The 17,704-nt window shown below is 43.7% G+C and overlaps 2 protein-coding genes across 2 annotated transcripts; both read right to left on the bottom strand.

The window, feature by feature from the left end:
• Positions 1-1,131: 1,131 nt before the first annotated feature.
• Positions 1,132-5,489, bottom strand: LOC139433693 (bromodomain-containing protein DDB_G0280777-like). The gene is made up of 4 exons (XM_071202804.1): positions 5,482-5,489; positions 3,607-3,762; positions 2,331-2,573; positions 1,132-1,531 (listed from the first exon to the last, which is right to left on the bottom strand). The coding sequence occupies exons 1-4, from the start codon at positions 5,487-5,489 to the stop codon at positions 1,132-1,134; spliced, it is 807 nt and encodes a 268-aa protein (XP_071058905.1).
• LOC117444883 (caveolae-associated protein 4a-like) lies at positions 4,050-17,353 on the bottom strand. Its single transcript, XM_034080265.2, has 2 exons — positions 16,738-17,353; positions 4,050-6,939 (listed from the first exon to the last, which is right to left on the bottom strand). Exons 1-2 carry the CDS (start codon positions 17,143-17,145, stop codon positions 6,325-6,327), a joined length of 1,023 nt encoding a protein of 340 aa, XP_033936156.1. The 5' UTR covers positions 17,146-17,353; the 3' UTR covers positions 4,050-6,324.
• Positions 17,354-17,704: the final 351 nt, after the last annotated feature.

Raw genomic sequence — 17,704 nt, 5'->3', positions numbered from 1 at the left:
ACTTTTACTCAAGTACAAGATCTGAGTACTTTTACTCAAGTACAAGATCTGAGTACTTCTACTTTTACTCAAGTACAAGATCTGAGTACTTCTACTTTTACTCAAGTACAATATCTGAGTACTTCTACTTTTACTCAAGTACAAGATCTGAGTACTTCTACTTTTACTCAAGTACAATACCTGAGTCCTTCTACTTTTACTCAAGTATAATATCTGAGTACTTCTACTTTTACTCAAGTACAAGATCTGAGTACTTCTACTTTTACTCAAGTACAAGATCTGAGTACTTCTACTTTTACTCAAGTACAAGATCTGAGTACTTCTACTTTTACTCAAGTACAAGATCTGAGTACTTCTACTTTTACTCAAGTACAATACCTGAGTCCTTCTACTTTTACTCAAGTATAATATCTGAGTACTTCTACTTTTACTCAAGTACAAGATCTGAGTACTTCTACTTTTACTCAAGTACAAGATCTGAGTACTTCTACTTTTACTCAAGTACAAGATCTGAGTACTTCTACTTTTACTCAAGTATAATATCTGAGTACTTCTACTTTTACTCAAGTACAAGATCTTGAGTACTTCTACTTTTACTCAAGTACAATATCTGAGTACTTCTACTTTTACTCAAGTACAAGATCTGAGTACTTTTACTCAAGTACAAGATCTGAGTACTTCTACTTTTACTCAAGTACAATACCTGAGTCCTTCTACTTTTACTCAAGTATAATATCTGAGTACTTCTACTTTTACTCAAGTACAAGATCTGAGTACTTCTACTTTTACTCAAGTACAAGATCTGAGTACTTCTACTTTTACTCAAGTACAAGATCTGAGTACTTCTACTTTTACTCAAGTACAAGATCTGAGTACTTCTACTTTTACTCAAGTACAATACCTGAGTCCTTCTACTTTTACTCAAGTATAATATCTGAGTACTTCTACTTTTACTCAAGTACAAGATCTGAGTACTTCTACTTTTACTCAAGTACAAGATCTGAGTACTTCTACTTTTACTCAAGTATAATATCTGAGTACTTCTACTTTTACTCAAGTACAATATCTGAGTACTTCTACTCAAGTACCATCTCCACATCTGTGCAAAGAAGGGGGATAGAAATGAAAACCTTAATCAGAAATAGATGCATGATATGAATGCTGCTGCAGGGTCTGCTGCTGCTGGGTCTGCTGGGGCAGCTGCTGCTGGGTCTGCTGCAGCTGCTGCTGGAGGGTCTGCTGCAGCTGCTGCTGGAGCTGCTGCTGCAGGGTCTGCTGCAGCTGCTGCTGCTGGGGCAGCTGCTGCTGCTGCAGGGTCTGCTGGGGCAGCTGCTGCTGGGTCTGCTGCAGCTGCTGCTGGAGGGTCTGCTGCAGCTGCTGCTGGAGCTGCTGCTGCAGGGTCTGCTGCAGCTGCTGCTGCTGGGGCAGCTGCTGCTGCTGCAGGGTCTGCTGGGGCAGCTGCTGCTGCAGGGTCTGCTGGGGCTGCTGCTGCTGCAGCGGCTGCTGCTGCTGCAGGGTCTGCTGCACTGCCCTATAGTTCACCTCTCACTCGGGTTAGTTTAGCATTTCAAAGTGGAGATGAATGGAAATGTTGTCTCTCGTAAAGAGTGTAAAGAAAAATGGCTTTACTAATTAAGCAGTCATTTAAAAACAGCTCATGGTGGTGAGCTTAGTTTACACTACACACAAGTATGTTCTTAAAAAGGCCGTTATACTTTGAAAGTACTTTTACTCAAGTACAAGATCTGAGTACTTCTACTTTTACTCAAGTACAATATCTGAGTACTTCTACTTTTACTCAAGTACAAGATCTGAGTACTTTTACTCAAGTACAAGATCTGAGTACTTCTACTTTTACTCAAGTACAATATCTGAGTACTTCTACTTTTACTCAAGTACAAGATCTGAGTACTTCTACTTTTACTCAAGTACAATACCTGAGTCCTTCTACTTTTACTCAAGTATAATATCTGAGTACTTCTACTTTTACTCAAGTACAAGATCTGAGTACTTCTACTTTTACTCAAGTACAATACCTGAGTCCTTCTACTTTTACTCAAGTATAATATCTGAGTACTTCTACTTTTACTCAAGTACAAGATCTGAGTACTTCTACTTTTACTCAAGTACAAGATCTGAGTACTTCTACTTTTACTCAAGTACAAGATCTGAGTACTTCTACTTTTACTCAAGTATAATATCTGAGTACTTCTACTTTTACTCAAGTACAATATCTGAGTACTTCTACTCAAGTACCATCTCCACATCTGTGCAAAGAAGGGGGATAGAAATGAAAACCTTAATCAGAAATAGATGCATGATATGAATGCTGCTGCAGGGTCTGCTGGGGCAGCTGCTGCTGGGTCTGCTGCAGCTGCTGCTGGAGGGTCTGCTGCAGCTGCTGCTGGAGTGTCTGCTGCAGCTGCTGCTGCAGGGTCTGCTGCAGCTGCTGCTGCTGGGGCAGCTGCTGCTGCTGCAGGGTCTGCTGGGGCAGCTGCTGCTGCAGGGTCTGCTGGGGCTGCTGCTGCTGCTGCAGGGGCTGCTGCTGCTGCTGCAGGGTCTGCTGCACTGCCCTATAGTTCACCTCTCACTCGGGTTAGTTTAGCATTTCAAAGTGGAGATGAATGGAAATGTTGTCTCTCGTAAAGAGTGTAAAGAAAAATGGCTTTACTAATTAAGCAGTCATTTAAAAACAGCTCATGGTGGTGAGCTTAGTTTACACTACACACAAGTATGTTCTTAAAAAGGCCGTTATACTTTGAAAGTACTTTTACTCAAGTACAAGATCTGAGTACTTCTACTTTTACTCAAGTACAATATCTGAGTACTTCTACTTTTACTCAAGTACAAGATCTGAGTACTTTTACTCAAGTACAAGATCTGAGTACTTCTACTTTTACTCAAGTACAATATCTGAGTACTTCTACTTTTACTCAAGTACAAGATCTGAGTACTTCTACTTTTACTCAAGTACAATACCTGAGTCCTTCTACTTTTACTCAAGTATAATATCTGAGTACTTCTACTTTTACTCAAGTACAAGATCTGAGTACTTCTACTTTTACTCAAGTACAAGATCTGAGTACTTCTACTTTTACTCAAGTACAAGATCTGAGTACTTCTACTTTTACTCAAGTACAAGATCTGAGTACTTCTACTTTTACTCAAGTACAATACCTGAGTCCTTCTACTTTTACTCAAGTATAATATCTGAGTACTTCTACTTTTACTCAAGTACAAGATCTGAGTACTTCTACTTTTACTCAAGTACAAGATCTGAGTACTTCTACTTTTACTCAAGTACAAGATCTGAGTACTTCTACTTTTACTCAAGTATAATATCTGAGTACTTCTACTTTTACTCAAGTACAATATCTGAGTACTTCTACTCAAGTACCATCTCCACATCTGTGCAAAGAAGGGGGATAGAAATGAAAACCTTAATCAGAAATAGATGCATGATATGAATGCTGCTGCAGGGTCTGCTGGGGCAGCTGCTGGAGGGTCTGCTGCAGCTGCTGCTGGAGTGTCTGCTGCAGCTGCTGCTGCTGGGTCTGCTGCAGCTGCTGCTGGAGGGTCTGCTGCAGCTGCTGCTGGAGTGTCTGCTGCAGCTGCTGCTGCAGGGTCTGCTGCAGCTGCTGCTGCTGGGGCAGCTGCTGCTGCTGCAGGGTCTGCTGGGGCAGCTGCTGCTGCAGGGTCTGCTGGGGCTGCTGCTGCTGCTGCAGGGGCTGCTGCTGCTGCTGCAGGGTCTGCTGCACTGCCCTATAGTTCACCTCTCACTCGGGTTAGTTTAGCATTTCAAAGTGGAGATGAATGGAAATGTTGTCTCTCGTAAAGAGTGTAAAGAAAAATGGCTTTACTAATTAAGCAGTCATTTAAAAACAGCTCATGGTGGTGAGCTTAGTTTACACTACACACAAGTATGTTCTTAAAAAGGCCGTTATACTTTGAAAGTACCCTTTGAAGCGTTTCTAAGGAAACAACGCGTGACTCTTCATTGAGTGTCGCATTACTGCTTTTACTGAATCAAAATATCTGAATACCAGAAGGAGGTTTCACGAGTCTTTATTTATACAAAAACAAAATGATTCATGTCAGAGGTCGCTTGTACAGTATAGCGTACAGAACAACGACACAGCTCTTCTCATTGTAAAGCAAACTGGATCGAGGTGATTGTAAAAATGACAACAAAACACAAAATGGAAACTGAGCTGCAAATGCAACGGATGAAACCTTGTTTAAACCCAAATACTATTAATCTGCTTCATTAAATGTTCCACCAGCAGTTTCACTCCCCAGCAACATCAATACAGCAAGTCGTGAAATGAAAGCTATACAGGAAGTGCGTTTTTCAGAATAAGACACTGTACTAATATATATCAACAGCACTACGCGAGATAAGCTTCTACAGAAAATGTCTCCTCTAAAAATCACTCCAGGAGAATACAGCCAGCATGCGCACTAAACCTCAAAACAAGATATATATCAAGCAGCAAAGCTGGACAAAACACAACATTCATACGTCAGCGAAAAGCGTTAAAGCCACGACATCCACTTTCACAAGAGTAATTACAGTCTGACGTCCACGATCTTTATAAGGGACTGTGTTACTATTACGTTCATGCTAAGTTGTATTTGTTTTATCCGATGTTGCTGCTGCTCAATACACCTGGACAAATGTGTGGTTTTAGCTTAAAGGCGGGGTAGGTAAGTTTGAGAAACCGGCTCGAGATCGCTAGAATTTGAAAATACACAACCGGAGAAAATCTGCCGCTTCCTTAGAGCCCCTCCCCCAACACGCACGTGACCAATGAGGGCACGAGATCAGTTTGTGCCCCGATGGAAGTCTGACAGGCAGGTAGCCATCCTAGGTTGTACTTTTTACAGTATTACGGCTTCTACGGATGATGTTTTTTTATGGATTTGTTGTCAAAGCACTTCAGATATTTATCGCTATCGGGATGTTAAGAGCATTCCATGGAATATAACACAACGTGTATCTCAAGCCGGTTTCTGAAACGTACCTACCCCACCTTTAAATCAAAGTTGTAATTGAATTCCAAAGGGGATCCGGAACACTTTGGGGAAATGCGTTTATAATGTATTGCAACAGACGTGGTTCATTTCACTTTTTGAAATAAGCTTTGGATAAAAGCGTCCCCGAAATGAATGGTGTAAAATGTACTTTGGTGCAGCCCTTTCTCAGAGGAAACTTGTTTACGATATTTAAAAACACGTCAAAAGACAGATTTGAGATTCGTATTGAGTGTTTTTTTCATCAACAATATCGCAGGTTGATATCGTCTCGTCGTTTAATGACGTTGGTACGGTGGCCCTGAAGGTCAATACACAACATGTACAAAGTTGTGTTTTATTAAATATTTTACCGTCATTTTGAAATGTACTTTGGATCCTCAGGGCCACCGTACTTTGGTGCTGTCTCGTAATGCAGACAACGTTATCCTATGTTAACGAAATTACCATCGCATTTCGTATATTTCTTTAAAAATCTTGGGACAGATCTGACGCTCCCAACGAACACAATTATAATTTAGTTTATCTATTATTAAGGTGCCTACACTATAATTGAATGTTAACTTGGTAGCCATAATTTACCCAACTTCCTGCCCCTGAACATTTCACTCGGTTTATCCCGGGTGCAATGAACTCTGGGTAATGAAGTCCCAAACCTTTCCCATGTGCAGCTTTAGCGTCTATCCAAGCGATCGCTGATGCTGCTTTCAAGCGCCTCTAAACTTCCCACTATTTTGCATACAGAAACCAGTCTGACGTTTAAATCCATTATCCGTTGTTTTATCTCCTCAGCGGGCGTCTCAGAGACCAGCTGAGGCCCGCAACGACCGAATTCCACCTCCCAAATGTTTGGCAGTATGTACAACATTATATGTACATCCAGATAAAAGATCAGTACACAAACTCCAGATCAACATTCATCGTCCTCAATCAACCATGTCTTTACCTTCCAGGCGTCCAGTGCTAATCACTGGTTATAATCCCACACATGGAGACTCCACAAATTAACAAACTTGAAACCTGATTTCCATCATTTGAAATAAAGATTCTTACATTCATGTCACGCTGTTTGAATCATACAATTCCACACCCTGACACTTTAATAAATAACCAGTTCGCGTTCGGATGAGTCCCGAAAAGCCCACTTCAAGAGTTTTCTTCCGTCTTCAATACATTCTTGCAGATAAGAGTGTCCATCATCGTGGATGTCGACCAATCGCAGACCTTCTCTCTAAATCCTCAACGTTTCGAGGTTCCCCCGATTTGCCCGCCTCCTTTTCCTGGTCGATCTTACTTTGTGTATTCGTCCTCTGGTATCCGGGTGGCGCCTGCTTCTTCCACCGGACCTTCTCTCTTGGTTTCAATCGCAACTTCAGTGTTGGCAACTGGTTTCTCCTCCTCTGGGACTTTAGCTTCGGCCTCTGCTTCTGTTTCGCCTTCGGTTTCGCCTTCGGTTTCAGCTTCGGCGCCTTCCTGCCCTTCACCCACCGCCCTCTCCTTCTTCAGTTTGATGCGAAAGGTCTCTCTGTTCGGCGCTTTCTTGGCGATGTTGTCCTTCAGACGCTCTCCGGACTGTTTCAGGCGTTCGCCGGCCTGATGCATCTTGTCCCGGCGCTCGTGAGGCATCACCTTCTCCCCCAGGTTGTGGAACTTGGTGCCCAGGTTTCCTCTGGTTTTGCTCATGTTCTCCTTGGAGAAAGCGGCCTTCAGGGTCTCGGTGCTCTTCACCATGGATTGTTTCATGCGGGTGGCTCTGGAGGGGTCGGCCTCTTCGACGCTCAGGTACTCTTCGTCCGAGGAGAGGTCGGCGGGGACGTCGTAGATGTCGGGTTCGACCTCCACTCCGTCCAAGCCGGTTCCTTTGGGAGACTTTGTGACGGCCACTGATGGGATCTCAGTCTCGCCCTGCGGAGAAGAAAGTAAACGGAATACAGTCAGGACAAAATGAATGTACAGAAACGCCATTTCTGAAAATATTCTCCTATTTTTCTTTTTTTACTCTGGTAATTTCCCCATGAATGCGCATATGTTGAATTTTCTATCCTACTTTTGCACCAAGACAGTACATGGCGATACAACTAAACAAATCATACCAGGTACGCAACTCCCTATCTCTCGTAGGTAAACCTGGGCAATGTTGAATAGTAATCGTCATAGTTGCCTCTCCATGACGTCATCCATTGGTCTTTGCATACATTTAAAGTACTTTTTAAGTCTCTTTGTGGTTGTTTTGACTGGTTGTAGTTGTGTGTGAATGTACTAACTTATTTGTAGAAGTATTTGTAGTTAATACATTTATATTATCTCCCTGTAGTCTTTTCATGTCTCTACAGAGACTCTTTCTGGTCAATTTGAGTATTGTTCCTGGTGGATACATTTCACATGTCCCTAACACTTTCAGCCAGGGGCGGACTGGGACTACAAATCAGCCCGGGACTCTCGACCGCCCACTTCGGTACCGGGGGGGGGGGGGGGATTTGTCCCGAACTTCCCGATGGCCAGTCCGCCCCTGCTTTCAGCCAATAACCTTTAATTGCATCCCATGAAGGAATAATATATTTTATCTGCTAGGCTAAGCATGTCCTAGACATTCTTCCACGCACAGAAACAGGGAGAAAGAGGATTTCAAAAAGCACTTTAAAGTTGAGTCCTGCAGGATTTTGAATCTTGGCTTAATTACCTCTGAATATCTTAATTTTCTTGCATTGGCTCTCTGAAGAGGTAGTAGCACTGATGTGTTAATAAAATGTCACACTGCTCATGCCGACATTTTATTTGACAAGGACCTTATCCCTGAGCACGGAGATGAAATCAATACCCGTCTTCTCATCTGTCTCTTATGAATTACTTGCTAAGTTGCTGCAGGTCCAGATAGAGAACCTGATATTCCTCAGAGAGAGTCCTGCGGCCTCTGAAAACATGAGATCAAGTTTTATTCTATTTTTACAGAGGACGGGTAACTGAGACTCGTCCAGACAGGAACTCAAGATGGCCGACGACTGGTTCTGGCAGTGTGGGGGATGTTGATCTCTATCTCAACAACTAAACAAAGCTGGAGGAATGAGTCAGCGTTTTTGCACTTACTGCTCTCTGTTCTCTAGAAGTTACTGGGTTTTTAATGCGTTGTTGGGATTGTCAAAATAATGGTCCTGTATATTAGTTCCTCCAATAGCCTAGCCGCCTTTAGCTTAGCGGTGGTGACGTGAAGTCATGTGACCGTGCTGTAGTTCCTCCAATAGCCCAACATTAGCCGCCTTTAGCTTAGCGGTGGTGACGTGAAGTCATGTGACCGTGCTGTAGTTCCTTTATAGCCCAACATTAGCCTCCTTTAGCTTAGCGGTGGTGACGTGAAGTCATGTGACCGTGCTGTAGTTCCTTTATAGCCCAACATTAGCCTCCTTTAGCTTAGCGGAGGTGACGTGAAGTCATGTGACCGTGCTGTAGTTCCTTTATAGCCCAACATTAGCCACCTTTAGCTTAGCAGTGGAGACGTGAAGTCATGTGACCGTGCTGTAGTTCCTTTATAGCCCAACATTAGCCACCTTTAGCTTAGCGGTGGTGACGTGAAGTCATGTGACCGTGCTGTAGTTCCTTTATAGCCCAACATTAGCCACCTTTAGCTTAGCAGTGGAGACGTGAAGTCATGTGACCGTGCTGTAGTTCCTTTATAGCCCAACATTAGCCACCTTTAGCTTAGCGGTGGTGACGTGAAGTCATGTGACCGTGCTGTAGTTCCTTTATAGCCCAACATTAGCCACCTTTAGCTTAGCGGTGGAGACGTGAAGTCATGTGACCGTGCTGTAGTTCCTTTATAGCCCAACATTAGCCACCTTTAGCTTAGCGGTGCTGACGTGAAGTCATGTGACCGTGCTGTAGTTCCTTTATAGCCCAACATTAGCCTCCTTTAGCTTAGCGGTGGTGAAGTCATGTGACCGTGCTGTAGTTCCTTTATAGCCCAACATTAGCCACCTTTAGCTTAGCGGTGCTGACGTGAAGTCATGTGACCGTGCTGTAGTTCCTTTATAGCCCAACATTAGCCTCCTTTAGCTTAGCGGTGGTGAAGTCATGTGACCGTGCTGTAGTTCCTTTATAGCCCCACATTAGCCACCTTTAGCTTAGCGGTGGTGGCGTGAAGTCATGTGACCCTGCTGTAGTTCCTTTATAGCCCAACATTAGCCTCCTTTAGCTTAGCGGTGGTGACGTGAAGTCATGTGACCGTGCTGTAGTTCCTTTATAGCCCAACATTAGCCTCCTTTAGCTTAGCGGTGGTGACGTGAAGTCATGTGACCGTGCTGTAGTTCCTTTATAGCCCAACATTAGCCTCTTTTAGCTTAGCGGTGGTGACGTTAGCTTTGACTTCAGAAATCATAAAGTGGTGTGAATATGTGGAGATTATCCTGCTGAACTAATCGTCTCAGTATCATAAACGTTTGTTTGACACAGAGATTAATTTCTGCAATAATCCAAAATCCCATTGGCTTTTATTGGAGGGAACCAGGGAGATGCTCCAGGTGACTTTGGATGTGAAACCAATTCATCCTAATTAAACTGTGATCACCTGCAAGGATCGCAGTCATTAATCAGGGAGGAGTCATTGACCACACACTGCGACTGACAGGATAATTACACCGGCAGGGATGTGGGTCAGGACGTTTAATAATAACCTCACATTGTGGGGGAAGACGAGGAGAGCAGAAAGACAGGTTGATTTAACACACACACACACACACACACACACACACACACACACACACACACACACAAATGTTTAACCTGTGTAAAATTGTAAGCTACATTTTGTAGGCGTCTTGGAAGTTTAGCAGTGAGGATATTTTAACCTATTGTTGGAAGAAGTATTCTGATTCTTTACCGCAGAGAAAGCACTTATAATATACTGTGAAAATACAAGTATAAATCCTGCATTCAAAACGGTATACTTGGGGGGAAGTATTACCAGTCAAGTTGAAGTTATAAAAGTATTGATTGTGCAGTAAAATTAAGTACTGAAATGCTCTCTGTTAGCTGCTGACCTCTGGTTTGAGTTGTGTTCAGGGCCTGTGGGAACTTTAAACTGCACGGCTCATGCTTTGTCATTGCACCCAACAGAAACATCTCAAAGTCATTATGTTGTTACAAAATGACAGCCCGTCCCCTGATGTCCAGCGTTGAGAACAACAGCGAGGGCCCAGGGCGGAAAACACACACATTTATATTTTTCTCATTATAGCCACAGCCTTCATTATTCAGCCGCCAGGGTCAGCATGCTGCTTCCTGGTTAAATGAGCAGCTGAAGCTCCATATTAGGAGAGGAACGGACGCCTCAGAATAACCGACATCAGTCATCAGGAAACTCAACACGTCACTGGAGGACGGAGAGAAGCCGAGCTAAACCTGGAGTGCAAGAATACAAAGAGTAACTGATGCACACAACTATATCTATTTAAACTATATCAAGTTATTTGCACGTTTCTGTTACTTGTTGGACGCTTTTATCCAAAACGACTTACATACTCAATACTGAGGGCAATCCCCACAGGAACAATTCGGGGTGAAGTGTCTCAAGGACACAACGACATGCTGACTGCAGTGGGGTTTGAACCTGTAACCCCCTGGATCCGAACACCAACGTACTAGTCCACAACGCCACAGCCTCCCTGTGTATACAATCGACTTAAACTGTACTGGTCTTCCACTTTCTGATATACTTCCCACCCCTCTCTGTATGTAAAGTGGTGCAGGGATGTCATATTTCTGCAGTAGACCCTGAAGGCAGCATCTCCCTTGTTTCGTCCACAAAAAGCCAATGGAACGGCTAACATTGGGCTATAAAGTAATTACAGCACGGTCACATGACTTCACGTCACCACCGCTAAGCTAAAGGTGGCTAATGTTGGGCTATAAAGGAACTACAGCACGGTCACATGACTTCACGTCACCACCGCTAAGCTAAAGGAGGCTAATGTTGGGCTATAAAGGAGCTACAGCACGGTCACATGACTTTACGTCACCACCGCTAAGCTAAAGGTGGCTAATGTTGGGCTATAAAGGAACTACAGCACGGTCACATGACTTCACGTCACCACCGCTAAGCTAAAGGTGGCTAATGTTGGGCTATAAAGGAGCTACAGCACGGTCACATGACTTCACGTCACCACCGCTAAGCTAAAGGAGGCTAATGTTGGGCTATAAAGGAACTACAGCACGGTCACATGACTTCACGTCACCACCGCTAAGCTAAAGGAGGCTAATGTTGGGCTATAAAGGAACTACAGCACGGTCACATGACTTCACGTCACCACCGCTAAGCTAAAGGAGGCTAATGTTGGGCTATAAAGGAACTACAGCACGGTCACATGACTTCACGTCACCACCGCTAAGCTAAAGGAGGCTAATGTTGGGCTATAAAGGGACTACAGCACGGTCACATGACTTCACGTCACCACCGCTAAGCTAAAGGAGGCTAATGTTGGGCTATAAAGGAATTACAGCACGGTCACATGACTTCACGTCACCACCGCTAAGCTAAAGGAGGCTAATGTTGGGCTATAAAGGAACTACAGCACGGTCACATGACTTCACGTCACCACCGCTAAGCTAAAGGAGGCTAATGTTGGGCTATAAAGGAACTACAGCACGGTCACATGACTTCACGTCACCACCGCTAAGCTAAAGGAGGCTAATGTTGGGCTATAAAGGAACTACAGCACGGTCACATGACTTCACGTCACCACCGCTAAGCTAAAGGAGGCTAATGTTGGGCTATAAAGGGACTACAGCACGGTCACATGACTTCACGTCACCACCGCTAAGCTAAAGGAGGCTAATGTTGGGCTATAAAGGGACTACAGCACAGTCACATGACTTCACGTCACCACCGCTAAGCTAAAGGAGGCTAATGTTGGGCTATAAAGGAACTACAGCACGGTCACATGACTTCACGTCACCACCGCTAAGCTAAAGGAGGCTAATGTTGGGCTATAAAGGAACTACAGCACGGTCACATGACTTCACGTCACCACCGCTAAGCTAAAGGAGGCTAATGTTGGGCTATAAAGGAACTACAGCACGGTCACATGACTTCACGTCACCACCGCTAAGCTAAAGGAGGCTAATGTTGGGCTATAAAGGAACTACAGCACGGTCACATGACTTCACGTCACCACCGCTAAGCTAAAGGAGGCTAATGTTGGGCTATAAAGGGACTACAGCACGGTCACATGACTTCACGTCACCACCGCTAAGCTAAAGGAGGCTAATGTTGGGCTATAAAGGGACTACAGCACGGTCACATGACTTCACGTCACCACCGCTAAGCTAAAGGAGGCTAATGTTGGGCTATAAAGGAACTACAGCACGGTCACATGACTTCACGTCACCACCGCTAAGCTAAAGGAGGCTAATGTTGGGCTATAAAGGGACTACAGCACGGTCACATGACTTCACGTCACCATCGCTAAGCTAAAGGCGGCTAACGTTGGGCTATAAAGGGACTACAGCACGGTCACATGACTTCACGTCACCATCGCTAAGCTAAAGGTGGCTAATGTTGGGCTATAAAGGAACTACAGCACGGTCACATGACTTCACGTCACCACCGCTAAGCTAAAGGCGGCTAACGTTGGGCTATAAAGGAACTACAGCACGGTCACATGACTTCACGTCACTACCGCTAAGCTAAAGGTGGCTAATGTTGGGCTATAAAGGAACTACAGCACGGTCACATGACTTCACGTCACCACCGCTAAGCTAAAGGTGGCTAATGTTGGGCTATAAAGGGACTACAGCACGGTCACATGACTTCACGTCACCACCGCTAAGCTAAAGGCGGCTAATGTTGGGCTATAAAGGAACTACAGCACGGTCACATGACTTCACGTCACCATCGCTAAGCTAAAGGTGGCTAATGTTGGGCTATAAAGGAACTACAGCACGGTCACATGACTTCACGTCACCACCGCTAAGCTAAAGGCGGCTAATGTTGGGCTATAAAGGAACTAGAGCACGGTCACATGACTTCACGTCACCACCGCTAAGCTAAAGGCGGCTAATGTTGGGCTATAAAGGAACTACAGCACGGTCACATGACTTCACGTCTCCACCGCTAAGCTAAAGGAGGCTAATGTTGGGCTTGATGACGTTTAATCTTCTAATTTAGACTCTTGTTAGCAACCTCTGTTTTTAAATTCACCAGTGGGGTATTTACTGACGTATTTATATTTGAATCTCTTCAGCTTGGGTTAACCACAGACCTTATTTCAGGATAACAACCAAAAACAGATTCAGAAAACCATTGACTTCCAGACAAGGGAACAGGAAGTGATAAACTGCTGACTCATTTCCTGGTTTTAGGACTCATTCCTGCACCTCTCTCTTCCCCCGTTAGACTGGTTTGACGGCAGTATATTTCGCTCCCAGAATAGCTTCCTGTGTGAGGGATCCTCAGCAGCTGTCAGAGGCACATCGTTACCCGGTTACTGTTCTGAAGTTTAACATTAACGAGGATGCGTCTCCCTGACTACTGAATTAAATACAACTAATAGGATCGTTTGTCCTTTTTTTTTTGCCTGCAAAGGATGAAATTCCTGTGTTCCCTCCCTTTGTTTACTTTCGAAACATAGTGACATCAATAGTGAACACTCGCGCTAGTATTGGCTAGCGAGACATGATTCACTAAGGGGCGGGACATCTCTAAGCGGTTGACTAATCACAAAAGAGCCGGCCAGCTAACCAATCAGAGCAGACTGGGCTCTGGTTTCAGACAGAGGGTGAAAAGAGGTGCTGCAGCACAGGCAGTATAGACACTACATACTGATACACACCTGAACATCAGCAGGAGAGGACTCTTTAAAGTAGAGACACTACATACTGATATACACCTGAACATCAGCTGGAGAGGACTCTTTAAAGTAGAGACACTACATACTGATATACACCTGAACATCAGCAGGAGAGGACTCTTTAAAGTAGAGACACTACATACTGATATACACCTGAACATCAGCAGGAGAGGACTCTTTAAAGTAGAGACACTATATAGTGATACACCTGAACATCAGCAGGAGAGGACTCTTTAAAGTAGAGACACTACACACTGATATACACCTGAACATCAGCAGGAGAGGACTCTTTAAAGTAGAGACGCTACATACTGATATACACTTGAACATCAGCAGGAGAGGACTCTTTAAAGTAGAGACACTATATAGTGATATACACCTGAACATCAGCAGGAGAGGACTCTTTAAAGTAGAGACACTACATACTGATATACACCTGAACATCAGCAGGAGAGGACTCTTTAAAGTAGAGACACTACATACTGATATACACCTGAACATCAGCAGGAAGGACTCTTTAAAGTAGAGACACTACACACTGATATACACCTGAACATCAGCTGGAGAGGACTCTTTAAAGTAGAGACACTACATACTGATATACACCTGAACATCAGCAGGAGAGGACTCTTTAAAGTAGAGACACTACATACTGATATACACCTGAACATCAGCAGGAAGGACTCTTTAAAGTAGAGACACTACATACTGATATACACCTGAACATCAGCAGGAGAGGACTCTTTAAAGTAGAGACACTACTTACTGATATACACCTGAACATCACCACAGGGGACTCTTTAAAGCTGTCCGCTCATTGGATAAGAGTGTGTGCTCTTTAAATAACGAGAATGCTTTTCTATAAATTGTTTTTGGGGTCGAGGGGGTTAAACTTCTGACATCGCCCCTCTGCCGCTGAATGCATTGAGTCAGAGTTTATTTCAGTGTAGGTCTCGCTGCCTGGCCCACATGTGTCCCGCCTCGAGGAGATGAACCTGCTCTGATTTGTATTCTCAACTTAACTCTCCAGTTCCCCATAAAAGAAACGTGGATTTGAAAACCCACAGAATCCACTGATACAAGTCGGTGTTTTTTATTTATTTTCTGTTTGTTAAAGGCTCTCAATCCGCTTATTACGGTTTCCTGATATAACACACAACATTGAAACAATATTTGTTGTATTTTATTAAGACGACTATCCAGTTAGCTCATTGGAAAAATGAAAGACTATGCGATACTACTTGGGTCCTTCGGTCTCATCACATCATTGCACAATTGATTTAGATATAATTATATTAACATAAGCTATTTTAATGACTTTGGGGCATATGTTGAGGTTGAGCTTTTATTTTGAGTGAACGTACGACATAAGTAAAGCGTATTTTCACATCTTAATTATTTATTTATTTGTGTTCCGATGCGTTGCTCGGCTCACATTTTAGCTACATATACCTACGTTTTCCATAAATCACGCAACTTTCTTCTCTTATCCAACTGTGTTTCCTTAACCGCAATGCATGATGGGATATAATGTCTGTATGCTATTGAATTTTGAACCACTATATGGAATATGTATTATAATTATAACTATATTCTACATTCATACAGCACTACAACATGGCCAACTCGTTTTATTGTGGAACAGCCTTCTGAAGTGGGCGGGGCTTAATTCGGACATGATGACACATGATTCCGTTCACCAATCAGAATTCAGCATCATTTGAATCAGAATAGTATTGTTGCCAGGCGACATACACAAAGTCCTGATTACTTTCTGACTGTTAACTCTTAAAAAACACGACATTAATGGTGATTTTTGTATATTTAAATAATGTACCATATTATTTAGGGGCTCCATTCAAAATGCAGTATAATTTGGCAACTACAGCTCAAAGACAGTATTTTAAACCACATTGCAATAACATTACACATGTTTAAACTTCAAAAATAATATATTTTTCTTGTCAATAGACTGGATAAAAAATAAGTCCTGTGTCTCACAGATAATGTGTGAATATCCGTCGCTTATGTTGGAAAATGTAGAATCAGAATTGTATTTGTTTTGGTACATTTTGTGATTTCATTCAAGAAAATAAATCACTTCAAATTCATTCTTTGGTTTCATTCTTATTTTTCTATCTTGTGGATTTCTTATTGCACTTGTTAACAAGTGTCGCTGTCTGCTTTGGGGTTTCTGTCTTATACGATGGGTAATTACGTCAATTCGCGTCATTGTGGGGAATAGAAATATTGTACAAAAGTTGGACGAAGCCAATTTATAACAGCAGGAAATCTTCACATTTGAGATGCTTAAACGCACACATGCATTATTACTTATTGAATGACTTTGGAAGAATAGGACTCCTTTAAAGTCGTTTTGCACTTTGGATATAGAGTGTGCGCTCTTTAAATAGGGAGGATGCTTTTCTATAACTTGCTTTCGGAGTCCAGGGTGTGAAACTTTACTTACTACCTAACGTACTGTGACTGACATATCAATTTAAATTCTTGTTTTTGCATCAAAAGAACAACGTGGTACCTCCAGTCTCAGTTTTAACTTCCGTTCCATCTTCACGATTTAAAAAAACCACGACACACAAACGTATATCTTGACATCTTTTACCACAGGACTCCGCCCCTCTTCTCGTCCGCTACTTACTGAAATAAACCCATAAATGCCTTTTCACTTATTAAATGACTTACTTTGACTGACTTGTCAATTGATTGAACGATTTGTTTTGCATCAGAAGGACGATGCATGAAGTTGTTGAAAGAACGGGAGAACCTCCAGTTTCAGTTATACCTTCTGTTCCAGAAACGACGACACACAAACGTATCTTGACATGTTTTACTGGACTCTGCTTACCTGATAGATGACGACCCTGAACTTGTTGCGTGTGAGCAGCTCGTCCTGCGTGGTTTCCACCTTCTTCACGTGGACGTTTTGATTCTCGACGCGCGTGCGGACTTCCTTGATGTTGGCGCTGACTTTGCGGGTCTTCTGCAGCAGTTTCTCCACCGTGCAGCTGGTGTCCGTGTGGTCTTTGGCGAGCTTCATCACGTCCCCCTGGATGCTCTTGATGTTGCTCTCCAGGTCCAGCTGACGCTCCTCCATGCGCTGCTGGCAGGACTGGACGTTGTCGATGATGCCGGAAACGCGTTCCAGAAGCGACAAGATGGTCAAGGCGCTGATTGGGTTCCCGTCGGCATCTTCCACCCCGAGGATCTCCAACTTCTCCTGGACTCCCGCCGTGCGATACTTATGCTGATCCATTGCAACGTTTCGATGATGATGATTTGCCTCTTCAGATGACTTCAAAACGTGTTGAAGATGTGTGGTTCGGCTTCGATGATGATGAAGGATCGGCCTCTTCGAAAAGGAAAGGAACCAGGAGATACCAACAGGAGACCGGAGAGTGGAGACACCCGACCACAGTGACCCAAACTCAGGTCTGGGGACAGGAGAGAGGCGAAGCTCCACCTACCGCTTTTAAAAAAGGCCTCGGGATCCAAAGGGAACCTCACACGAACCACCCAGGGCTAAAAATAAAAAATCTCTGTAAGGCGACACGTTGGACATTTTGGGAAGACGCAATGCATGATTGGAAACCCCCCGCCTAGAGTCCTGCTCCGCTTTGTTAAAGCCACGTGCACCGATTCATAATTCAGCGTTATTTCTGCACACATGTTCATGCTAGCAGCTGCGCGACATCAACAGCAGCTTAGCGGACATGCTGCAGCCCTGCAGGGACGCATGCAAAGCGCCCACAGTTGTCTGGTGGGATGACACAGAGCTGGAATGCGTTTTGGGGGGATTAACGCATTGCAGCGCT

Source organism: Pseudochaenichthys georgianus, unplaced genomic scaffold (assembly GCF_902827115.2).
Source record: "Pseudochaenichthys georgianus unplaced genomic scaffold, fPseGeo1.2 scaffold_978_arrow_ctg1, whole genome shotgun sequence".
In the NCBI taxonomy this organism is placed as follows: Eukaryota; Metazoa; Chordata; class Actinopteri; order Perciformes; family Channichthyidae; genus Pseudochaenichthys; species Pseudochaenichthys georgianus.
The sequence above is the reverse complement of the archived record's forward strand: the minus strand, read 5'-3'. Positions and strand labels throughout refer to the sequence as shown.

Coding starts and splice junctions, on each gene's coding strand:
- LOC117444883 (XM_034080265.2), bottom strand. CDS start 17,145: ATGGATCAGCATAAGTATCGCACGGCGGGAGTCCAGGAGAAGTTGGAG. Junction 6,940..16,737: donor TCAGGGTCGTCATCTATCAG/GTAAGCAGAGTC, acceptor TCTTCTCCGCAG/GGCGAGACTGAGATCCCATC.
- LOC139433693 (XM_071202804.1), bottom strand. Junction 2,574..3,606: donor ACCCTGCAGCAGCAGCTGCA/GCAGACACTCCA, acceptor GGTGAACTATAG/GGCAGTGCAGCAGACCCTGC. Junction 1,532..2,330: donor CCCCAGCAGACCCTGCAGCA/GCATTCATATCA, acceptor GGTGAACTATAG/GGCAGTGCAGCAGACCCTGC.